General features: G+C 42.1%; 2 protein-coding genes across 3 annotated transcripts in view; one reads left to right on the top strand and one right to left on the bottom strand.

Moving 5' to 3' along the window:
- The window catches only part of NDUFA7 (NADH:ubiquinone oxidoreductase subunit A7), a 68,481-nt gene extending 61,858 nt beyond the window's left edge, over positions 1-6,623 (bottom strand). The window contains exon 1 of the mRNA XM_056571838.1: positions 6,553-6,623. Within this exon, the coding sequence (XP_056427813.1) occupies positions 6,553-6,608 (56 nt within the window). The 5' untranslated portion in view covers positions 6,609-6,623. The remainder of the gene's footprint in view (positions 1-6,552) is intronic.
- Positions 259-11,016, top strand: RPS28 (ribosomal protein S28). Of its 2 annotated transcripts, none has more exons than XM_056571844.1 (4): positions 259-368; positions 895-942; positions 6,038-6,172; positions 10,928-11,016. In XM_056571844.1, the coding sequence occupies exons 1-3, from the start codon at positions 330-332 to the stop codon at positions 6,158-6,160; spliced, it is 210 nt and encodes a 69-aa protein (XP_056427819.1). In that variant the 5' UTR covers positions 259-329; the 3' UTR covers positions 6,161-6,172; positions 10,928-11,016. The 2 variants fall into 2 exon arrangements, with proteins under 2 accessions (XP_056427819.1, XP_056427816.1); XM_056571841.1 differs by lacking the exon at positions 259-368 and adding an exon at positions 511-652.
- The last annotated feature ends 1,121 nt before the right edge of the window (positions 11,017-12,137 follow it).

The raw sequence follows: 12,137 nt of genomic DNA on the forward strand, positions 1-12,137 counted from the left end.
TTAGTCCCAAGGAACAGGAACCGCCCTTTATTATAGAGCACTGTGGTCTCCTCAAAGATGGCTGTGTTTAAACCCGGACACTGTACGGCACAATTATATATGCTAAGCAAGTTTATGGCTGATTCGAAACAAGAAACCTGACATAAGCGAAGTATTGGAATCATTTGATAATTCTGCCGTTCCTTGTCCTTGCAGGTAATAATCTTCGATTCATCCACAAGGAGTCACCAAAACCGCGCTCTGGCGTCACTTCCGCTTTCCGCTCCTACCTATAAAAGGGCGTTTCCTGCGCACGTTATCCTCTTTTTGGGCCTACAGCAGCCATAGCTATGGACGCCAGCCGCGTGCAACCCATCAAGTTAGCTCGGGTAATGTGGTGTATACAGCTGGCAAATGCGTACAGCGACCCTGGTAAAATAGCGCTTACGTAATAGGAGTCTAACCGGGCGGGACATCAGACCGTTAGATGTGGCGTGATTGCTGCCGGGCCGCACTTTAAACAGGGCCGTTGTAATGGCTGATAAGACTGGTGATTGTTGCCGAGCAGAGAATCATGCAGCTTATGGTCCATAGAGCCCGGGGGTCGTTACGCTGCAGATATTACCGGTCTTTCTTGGATATGCTGCCTCCTGTTATGATCGCTTTCCAATGTGTGCGCTCCTCTTCTGGGTTACCTAGTCAGAATTCGCTCACTTGCCAATTTCTTTAGTATTTGTCAAAGAATCCTAGAAATTATAAGCATGTCTAGAGCTCAATATACTTTTAATTTATTGAACTGTAAAATAATTCCATCTGATCTTTAGTAATGGATGCTGAACAGTTGGCTACCCTTGGTAGGACACTCTGCAATGTCTGTCTCTCTTATAAATCATTAAGGACTGTCTTTCTTTTCAGGTTACCAAAGTTCTTGGAAGAACCGGATCTCAGGGGCAGTGTACTCAGGTAAGGCGGAGCTGGGTTCACAAAACTATTTGATTATCTGATGCACAGATATGATTTTGGAAGTTCATATCTGCAGAAATCTTGTGTATGGACACATTAAAGGAGTAGTCCGGCGTGCACTTTTATTCCGTCCAGGCTGCAAAATAAAAGAGAACACACTTTCTCTTACCTGCATACGCTCCCCCGCTGCAGGTTTTCGGTCCCTGAGCTGTATTCTTCCTGTTAGCCCGACACGTCACAAGGAGCTTCAGCCTATCACTGGCTGTAGCGACTTCCCCCTTCGGCCAATGATAGGCTGAAGCTCCGTGTGACGTGCCGGGCTAACAGGAAGTAATACAGCCCGGGGACCGAACATCTGTACCGGAGCGCCGGGGGCTCGTTGGCAGGTAAGAGAAAGTGTTGTTTTATTTTGCAGCCCGGACGGGATAAAAGGAAGTGTGTGCCGGTGTACTCCTTTAACTTCTATGGGGCAGCGGACTTGATCGGGACATTTTCTCAGTGTCTGTCTTTTGACAAACTGAAAATTGTTGCAGATGAAAATCAAACGTGCTGAGAAAATGACCCAATCATAATCACTAGCTGACAACAATCGGGTCCACTGCCCTATAGGAGTTAATGTGTATGTATCTGTTCTTGCGCGGATGCATTTTCAGCCAATTTGAGCATCCGAAATAGTATCTGTGCATCGGAGGCTCAAATAGTGTTGTGAACCTAGCCTTACTGGTCCATGTGCTTCTGATGTAAAGGAGGGAAAGGGTACTTCAAAGGGAAAACACTTACAACTCAACTGGTGACATCTTTACTGATTTGCAAATTACTTCTAAGTAATAAAAAACTCCTCCAGTACGGTTTGTATGCTTTGGAGGAAGTCATGTGTTCTTATGGTGGTCCCTGCTGTCCCTTGTCACTGTCAACAACTATCCAGAGAAGTTTTGGTATGGGGACTTGCTCCTACTCTGGCTAGTTCCTTACAGAAGTGGCAGCACTAGCATGGGGTCTGACTGATTACTACAAGATTTCCTCCAGGGCGCATAAATGAGGCTTTAAACTTTTTTTTTTTTTTTTTAATTGGAAGTAACTTACAAATGTCTGGTGTAAAACATCTTTTACTTCCAAATTCATCACGCAAACGTGGTCATCCCCCACAATAAAAATGCTGCCCTTTCATATGATCTATAGCACAGCCATGACTAGGATTTTGTAATGCATTAGAAATGCGTTGGCATGTTACCAAAGTAACATCACTACATATTTGTAGATGACCCCCTTCTGTAAATAGATTTGTGTTGGGATCCAGCTAATGGGACCCTGGTGTAGTGCTGGGCGGTATACCTGTTCATACCGAATAGACTTTTTTTTTTTTTTTTTCCTATACCGCAATACCAGTTGGGCCCTCTAATGAATTATCAGCCGCAGCAAGCTGTCCCCACATCGGGGGAACTAATCTTATGTGACCCACGGGCGCTCTTCTGCTTCTTTCCCTCCGCCCCATGAATTGTCAGTCCAGCACTGCATTGTCCCCCACATCAGGGAACTAATCATGTCACCCGCATGCACCGCTCTTCGTCGTCCTGTGAGTTGCTGGCTGCCAGCACTGGAACTCTGTACTGTAATACATAGTCCTTGTGCCTGGGCTGCAAATATAAACAAAATAAACTTTAATTTGCCTTTCCATGTTCCCCTCACACTGGGGATGGGAATGTCAGAGCCTATCCCTGACTGAGGCGGACATCGCTGCGGCCTGTGATAGGTTGATGGCTCTGTGATGTTCCCATCCCCAGTGTGTGGCCATTACCAGAGCGACGGGGGAACGTAGGAAGGTGAGTTATTTTTTTATTTATTTTTTGCAGCCTGGGCACAGGAATATGTAGTACAGTACAGATCTCCAGTGCCGTGGACGAGGAGAGCGGTGCTTGCGGGTAACATGACTAGTTCCCAGATGTGGGGACAGTGCTGGGCTGATAAACCTGGGGGGTTAGATAAGCAGTACCCACGGGGGGGGGGGCCACTTGATGGGGGGGGGGGGGTAGGGAAAGAAATACTGTTAAATACCGTGGAACCGCCATAGCTTATAAAAATAGTGATACCCGTTTTTGGTCATACTGCCCAGCTCTACCCTGGTGATCATGAGCGCTGGGGCCACCTGCGATCTCCTGTGCGTCACGACCCCTGCCTGAAGCAGAGGCCGCCACTACCCCTCCATATACTTCTATGGGAGAGCTGTTGGTCAATCTTCGGCTCTCCAGTAGAGCTTTATGGAGGGGGGGTAGCGGCTTCTGGTGGGGGTTGGAACTCGCTCCTGTGATACAGCACAGGGGCTCCAAACAGGAGATCGTGGGGGCCCCAGTGCTCGGACCCCCTGCAATCTAAAACTTATCCCCTATCCTTCGGAGAGAAGTTTTTTTAACATGATTTGTCCTTTAACCTCTTAAGGACTCAGGGTTTTTCCGTTTTTGCACTTTCGTTTTTTCCTCCTTACCTTTTAAAAATCATAACCCTTTCAATTTTCCACCTAAAAATCCATATGATGGCTTATTTTTTGCGTCACCAATTCTACTTTGCAGTGACATCAGTCATTTTACCCAAAAATTCACGGCGAAACAGAAAAAAAATCATTGTGCGACAAAATCAAAGAAAAAACTGCATTTTGTAACTTTTGGAGGCTTCCGTTTCTACGCAGTGCATATTTCGGTAAAAATGACACCTTATCATTATTCTGTAGGTACATACAATTAAAATGATACCCTACTTATGATTTTTTCCAGAAGTACGACAAAATCAAACCTATATAACTACATGCAGGAAAATTTATACATTTAAAAATGTCATCTTCTGACCCCTAACTTTTTTTTTATTTTTCCACGTACAGGGCGGTATGGGGGCTAATTTTTTGCGCCGTGATCTGAAGTTTTTTTGGTACCATTTTTGTTTTGATCAGAGTTTTTGATTAATTTTTATTCATTTGGTATAAAAGTGACCAAAATACGCTTTTTTGTACTTTGGAATTTTTTTGCGCGTACGCCATTGACCGTGCGGTTTAATTGATGATATATTTTTATAGTTCGGACATTTACGCACACGGCGATACCACATATGTTTATTTTTATTTACACTGTTTTATTTTTTTTACGGGAAAAGGGGGGTGATTCAAACTTCTATTAGGGAAGGGGTTAAATGACCTTTTAAGGGTACCTCTCATCAAATAAACTTTTGATATATTTTAGATTAATGAATGTTGAATAACTTTCCAATAGCATGTTAATGAAAAATATGCTTCTTTCTATTGTATTTTTCCCGATCAGTCCTGTCGGCAAGCATTTGTGACTCATGCTGGAGTCCTAAACACTCAGAGCTGCCAGCCTGCTTTGTTCACAGCCAAAAAGGCTGTGAACAAAGCAGGCTGGCAGCTCTGAGTGTTCTCCTTTGTGAACAAAGCAGACTGGCAGCTTGTAGTGTTTAGGACTCCAGCATGAGTCTGAAATGCTTGCTGCCAGGACTGGTAGGGAGACCTCTAGTGGTCATTTCTTCAAAGTGGAAAATTAAATAGAAAGAAGCATATTTTTTAATAACATGCAATTGTAAAGTTATTCTGCATACATTAATCTAGAATAAAGTTTTTTTGATGAGACTCTTTAACTTTTTTTTTTTTTTTGCAGTGTTATAGGTCCCATAGGGACCTATAACACTGCACACACTGATCTCTCATCCTGATCACAGGCGTGTATTAACACGCCTGTGATCAGCGTTATCGGCGCTTGACTACTCCTGCCTGGATCTCGGGCACGGAGCAGTCATTCGTCGATTGGACACCGAGGAGGCAGGTAAGGGCCCTCCCGGTGTCCTGCAAGCTGTTCGGGACGCCGCGATTTCACGTCGGCGGTTCCGAACAGCCCGACTGACTAGCCGGGATACTTTCGCTTTAGAAGTGGCAGTCAGCTTTGACCGCCGCTTCTAAAGGGTTAATATCGCACATCGCCGAGATCGGCGATGTGTGGTATTAGCCGCGGGTCCTGGCCGTTGATGATCGCAGCGCGACCCTGCTTCATATCGCGGGAGCCGGTGCAGGACGTAAATATACATCCTGCGTCGTTAAAGGGTTAAATCAGTGTAGTAATGTACCCTAAGACCTGTGTGCATAATGTGTGTTAATATTTAAAGCATCTTTTGATCTATGTATTATTGAAATGAGTCTCTGCATTTCTGAGGCTGTCTCCTGGAGTATGATGAGCTGCTCTCCTCCGCACTCCCCTCTCTTGTCATGAGGTCTGCACACAGACATTTTCATAGCTTTGTGACCAAAGTGCATTTTATTACCGTAAAGCAGCCATGTGAACATATATGGTGCACAAACACAAGAAAGTTCATAAAATTGTCAAATAGATCATTTTGCATATAAATAGTTTAGCACCTTGTATTGCTTGTTGCTGTGCATGTGAGTGCTTCTGAAGAGGCTGCAAACTGTCTGGATCTCACAGCTGTTCTCCTCAGTGGTAAAGCTGTATTATACACTGTACTGAGTGAGCAGAGGCAAAAACCACACCCCCACTCCTCCTCCCGTCTGAATTTTGGTCCCTTTTTTTAGTTACCAGGGCTAAAGAGCCCTAGATACCAGGGTTTGATATCAAAATTAGAGACCTCTAGTGGCCATGTTCTTTAACATTTATTTCACATTTAGCAATAAAAAATTTTAATGAAGTGTATATTAGGAAAATGCTTAGTTTTTAAGGAAGTATTGTAAAAGAAAAGTTGTTTCCAATGACAGTAACACTTAAAGTGAAAAGCAGCAGCATGCGTGTTTAGCCAGCACTTCATTCATTGTTGTAGACATAAAAACACAGCTAAAGTAAATACTCAGCAATGTATAGAAGTCTCATAGAGTAAATGGAGTGGTGGGCAAGAATGTGTGCTAAGGCTCCATGCACTCGAACAGATTAACACCATTGTCTCTAGTAGTTGGACCTCCACCAGTTAGTCTATTCTGTGGATGGAGAATTTTTTTTAGTCCTGGGATAACCTTTTTACAGTTTTTTGTATGGTCAATGATTAAGACTTGGGTATCACAATTTTTATGACAAAGGTATTTTGTTTTCTCCAGGTCCGTGTAGAATTTATGGATGACAGCAACCGTTCCATTATTAGAAATGTGAAAGGACCAGTTAGAGAAGGAGATGTCCTGACATTGCTGGAATCTGAACGTGAAGCAAGAAGGCTGCGCTAGCTTATCCTTATGGTAAATATCAAGTGGTGTCCAGTAGGATCGACCAATATCGTTTTTTTAGGGCCGATACCGATAATCTGTGGAGGTTAGGGCCGATAGCTGATAACTTATACCGATATTCCGGTATAAGTTATCGGCTATTTATCCCCCCGCGACACCGCTGCAGATCATTGATTTAAAGCGGGCGCTTTAAATCAATGAACTGCAGTGGATTTTGTGGTGCCATAGGCCCCCGCTGCCACCCGCTTCTCTCCCCCTGCCTGTCCGGGGGTCCTGAGTCCTATCACCGCCGCACCGCTATCACTTATAATACAATTATCCCCTATGTATTCCTGTATGTAATCCCTTATAAGTCCTTCAAACAATTTACCCACAATGCACGTTAAACTTACCAGTCTATAGTTTCCTGGGGAAGACCTAGAGCCCTTTTTGAAGATTGGCACCACATTCGCCTTGCGCCAGTCCCTTGCATTTATAGATCTAAAAAAAAATATTTAGGGTTAGTTTTGATTTCTTTGGCCACCTGTCTCTCATTTTGAATTTTTGCTGTTTTTATTACATTTTTACAGATTTTATTAAGCTCCTTGTACTGTTCAAATGTTATAGCTGACCCATCAGATTTAAATTTTTTGAAGGCTATTTTTTGGTTTAAATCCTACATGGCTGACAAATTGTTAAAAGGGCAATATTTTTAGTAGTTTATATTTGTTCCCCATTGGTATATATTTAGCTGTATAGTTATTTAGAGTTGATTTACCTTCTGTATCAGTATTTGAGAACACCTCCCCCCAGTCTATGTCCTGTAGTGCAGCTCTCAGCCCAGGGAAATTTGCCTTTTTAAAGTTATATGTTTTTGCCTTCCCCGCCTGTCTTTGTTTTCTACATTTTAAGTCAAAAGTAACTATATTGTGGTCGCTATTACCAAGGTTTTCCCGCACAATTACATTACCAACCAGCTCTGCGTTGTTGGAAATGATCAGATCCAACAAGGCATCACTTCTTGTTGGGTCCTCCACAAACTGGCCCATAAAATTATCCTGCAATAAATTTAGGAATTGTCGCCCCTTTGTAGTTTTAGCCAACCCCGGACCCCAATCTATATCTGGATAGTTAGCTATGCTAGACTAGGTGACCAATTTAGGTACAGTTTTTTAAGTGTTTCATGCATAGCACTTGACACTACAGGTTCAGTCTCCAATTGAGTTTTCTGACTCAGTCTTCACCCATGCTGAATGCTGTGACAATATAACGTTAGTAGCATTTTTAAAACTTTTTTTGCTAAATCAAATTGACTTTACAGGTACTCAGACTTATGAAGGGTTCCTGATTTTTCAAGAACCTTTTATATAATGCACTGTAGATAATAACATATGTAGACTTGTAATATACAGTACATAGGTTAAAAAAAATATTTTTGGTTAAAAATGTTGTCTTGTCTCTGCAGAGACAAAATATAGGAAGTGTGCACTGATGACAAGCGGGGCTCTGTGCGCATGCTTTTGGCTCACACAGCAGACTGACAAGCCAGGAGCCTACTTGTCCCCAGCCACACTTCCTGTGTCATTTCTGCACAGGCAATAGCTGCAAGGACCGCATTTTAACCTACAAATATACAACATTTTTATCAATATTGACTATACATGTTATCAATATTTTTTGCAAAAGACAGGTTAAAGCTTTTATCCTGTTTCTGTTACAAATGGGGGGGGGGGGGGAAATTGGCAATGCCTGGACAGTCGATGGCTTTCCAGCAATGCTGGGAGTTGTTTTGCCACAGCTGGAGGTTCCTTTTTGGAAACACTACTGTAAGAGTTTTTTTTTATAGTTTTTTTATTGGAGGGCAGTGTTAAGGGGGTGTATATGGATTGTTCTAGCATTTATTTTGTGGTGTTTTTTTTTTTTTTTTTTTATTGTACAGTCACAGGTTGTTTCCCGCTGGGAGTTTGAGCTGCAGTAGAAAATTTGCTGCAGCTCAGGCGTGAAGCAGAAAACTCACTGTAAACCCCCACCTGTGTGAACCCTGTACATTCATGTGGGGGGGCGGGTGCACAAACCTCTCCAGCTGTTGCAAAACTACAACTCTCAGCATGGACTGACAGTGTACATGCTGGGAGTTGTAGTTTTGTAACAGCTGTAGGCACACTGGTGGGTAAACACTGAGTAAGGTTCTGTTACCTTTGTGTTTCCTCACCAGTGTGCCTCCATCTGTGGCAAAACTACAACTCCCAGCATGTGCTTAGAGTGCATGCTGGGAGTAGTAATGAAACGGCTGGAGGCACACAACTACAAATCCCAGAATGCCTGCACAGTAATTTGCTGTTTGTGCATGCTGGGATTTGTAGTTTTGCAAGATCTGAAGGGCCACTGCTTAGACTGTAAACTGGTCTCCCGGACCACTTACCCAGATCGTCGTTGCCATGACATCAGGATCGCCGCCATTGGGGCCTGGTTTGGTGAACTCCACCATCGCGTCCATATGTGCTTGTTTTTTCTTTGCACCACCAATTGTACTTTGTAATGACATCATTCCAGTCTACCACAATATGACAAAACAAAATGTGTAGGCAAACTTGAGCAAAACGCAGTTTTGTAACTTTTTTGGCTTCCGATTCTACAATACACTTTTCAGTAAATGACACATTATAATTCTGTAGGTCCCTACAATTAAAATGATACCCAACTTATTAGGGGTGTGAATCGCCAAGAATTTGGCGATTCGATTCGAATCGCGATACCAGTGTGGCGATTCGATATATCGCGATACCGTCTAGGTGACGATACATCGCGATATATCGCCCACCTGGGAGCATTCGTAGATCCCAATAGACGCCGCTGTCAGCTTTGACAGCGGCGATCTAGTACTCCGGCGCGCACTTTTCTCATGTTATCCCGTCCGGGCTGCAAAATAAAATAAAACGCACTTTATCTTACCTGCCAACGAGCCCCCGGAGCTCCGGTACAGTCCGGTACAGGTGTTCGGTCCCCGGGCTGTATTCTTCTTACTTCCTGTTAGTCCGGCACGTCACATGGAGCTTCAGCCTATCACCAGCGGAGGCGGGACATCTCTGCGGCCAGTGATAGGCTGAAGCTCCGTGTGACATGCCGGACTAACAGGAAGTAAGAAGAATACAGCCCGGGGACCCAACACCTGTACCGGAGCTACGGGGGCTCGTTGGCAGGTAAGATAAAGTGCGTTTTATTAAAAATTCCACATCCCTAAAAGAATCGATTCAAAAATATTTTGAATCGATTCTGTATCGGCAAATGAAAAATCGCGATTATCGCGAGAATCGATTTTTTTCTTACATTCCTACAACTTATATAGATTTTGTTTCACTCTTAAAAACTTTGTACATAAAATGCCTTCTGACTCCTATAACTTTTCCTTATATGGAGATGAGGGCTAATTATTGAGCTGTGATCTGTTTTTAATGGTGCCATTTTTGTTTTGATGACACTTTTTTGATCGCTTTTTACTTTGTATAAAAAAGTGACCAAAAAGTAAAAAAATAAAAATAAAAAAATTGGTGTTTTGTACATGTATGCCATTGACGGTGCAGTTATATTTTTATAGTTCAGACATTTATGTATGCGGTGGTACCACATGTTAGTTTACATGGTGTTTTTTGGGGGTGGGGCGGGGGTGATCAAACTTTTATTAGGGAAGGGATTAAAATCACACTAACCTTCTTTTTACTTTACACTTAGTATTACATGAAGTCCTTACATTGCATACAATGAACAATTCTATGCCATAGTATTAATCATTATTAGTGCTCCACTGCTTCAGCCTGCCATAGCTGACCAGTGCAGTCACAGATCGGGCGGCAAGAAGGGAGGTCTGCGAGCAGCCCACTGAGCTAGCAGGGTTGACTTTTCTCTCTATTTAAACACCACAATCAACTTTGATTGCAATGTCTAAAGGGTTAATACGGGACTGCAATGTCTGGCATTAGTTGCTGTTCCTGGTTGCTAATAGCAACTGGGACCCACTGGTTATGAAGCATGCTAAGTTACAGAGCACACTTCATAACTAGAGCAGGCAATGGACATAAATATACGTCCATTGTTGAGGGGTTAAACATAAAATGCAGATAATCCTTACTGTTAAGTGGTCCCATCGGCACCTCTGATTGTGGGCTGCCGATGGGGAGCCTTTCTCTAGTAAGTGAACAGAATTCAGAGCTGCAGTCCAGCAACCAGGGTGAATTGAAGGGTACTCGTCAATATATCAGCCACCCATAGGCTATAATGGCATCCATTTGACAAACGTCTTGAAAAGCGTACTACATCAGTGTTTTGCAGTTATACTGGATACATGGAGATGTTTAAAGTGGAACCTGCTTTTAGTAGATAATGTGTGAATTTAGAGTAACTATACTTTGCACTATAAAGAGTAACTGGTTTCAGGTGACTTCAGAATAAGGCTAGTCTCATTGCTGTTTGAATCTGACCCATTAAGGGTCTATTTTTGTGTTTTTGTCTTGAGATGAATGGACCCTGAAAGGGGTCCGTTACACACTGCTACTGGCAGTTCCCAACAGACCCCATGCAAGTTTATTTGCTTGCACTATTCAATTTTTTTCCCACTGAACTTGACAGAACTGCCGACAGAGCTCCACATAACTGAGCCCAATGGCAGTGTGAACGAGCCCAAAGACAATGCAATTGTAGGTGGAAAGACAGAAGTCCTTGTCATGTCAGTGTGAGTTTCTCTATTTGAGTTATACCCTTCAGTAACTTGTATTTTATTTTTATTTTTTTCAGATGCCTGATGCTTGGTTTACATAGCACTCTGATCTGAAGTCCATCTCCAGTTTGCTTGTTGGTTGATAATAAAAGTTTCTAAAGGAAAATGTTTGAAGAAGTTTTTTGACAACTGAAACTAATGTATAAAAATCGAGGTCTGCATTGGTGTTTGTTTTTTTTATTTTTATTTTTTTACCACAAAATATAATTTGTGCTCAAGTCTCTACATTTTGTAAACCTAAAAGCCCCAAATTGCTGGGGGGAGGGGGAGGGGAATGAGCCCTCATACAGCCCTGTATACAGAAATGGGTAGTTATAGGTGGTCCAAATAGGGCAACTTTAAACACTAATTTTGTGAATTGGTTTTTTTATTACCCCTTAAGGACCAGGCCCATTTTGGCCTTAAAGGGTACCTACCTCTCATCAAAAAAACTTTTGATTATAGATTAATGTATGCAGAATAACTTTACAATTGCATGTTATAAAAAATATGCTTCTTTCTATTTAATTTTCCACTTTTGAAGAAATTACCACTAGGGGTCTCCCTACCAGTCCTGGCAGCAAGCATTTCAGACTCATGCTGGAGTCCTAAACACTACAAGTTGCCAGTCTGCTTTGTTCACAAAGAACACTCAGAGCTGCCAGCCTGCTTTGTTCACAGCCTGTTTGGCTGTGAACAAAGCAAGCTGGCAGCTCTGAGTGTTTAGGACTCCAGCATGAGTCAGAAATGCTTGCTGACAGGACTGATCAGGAAAAATACAATAGAAAGAAGCATATTTTTCATTAACATGCTATTGGAAAGTTATTCAACATTCATTAATCTAAAATATATCAAGTTTATTTGAGAGGTACCCTTTAAGGACAAGTGTTTTTTGCACATCTGACCACTTCAAGCATTAAACTCTGGGATGCTTTTTTACTTTTCATTCTGATTTTGAGAGGTTTTTCGTGACATATTCTACAGTTAGTGGGAAAATTTTGTCGATACTTGCAAAATTTCTTGGTAAAAAATTACAACATTTTTTGAAAAATTTGAAGACTTTGTTTTTTTTTTTATTTTTTTTTTAACGTTGAAGCTCTTTTTAGAAGGAAAATTGACATCCCAAGATATCTATTGATCCACATACAATATATATACTTTGTTTAAATCATAAAGCTGACACGTTTTTACTTTTGGAAGACATCAGAGGGCTTCAAAGTTCAGCAGCAATTTTTCAAAATAAGAATT

The sequence above is a fragment of the Hyla sarda genome, chromosome 1 (genome assembly GCF_029499605.1).
Source record: "Hyla sarda isolate aHylSar1 chromosome 1, aHylSar1.hap1, whole genome shotgun sequence".
In the NCBI taxonomy this organism is placed as follows: Eukaryota; Metazoa; Chordata; class Amphibia; order Anura; family Hylidae; genus Hyla; species Hyla sarda.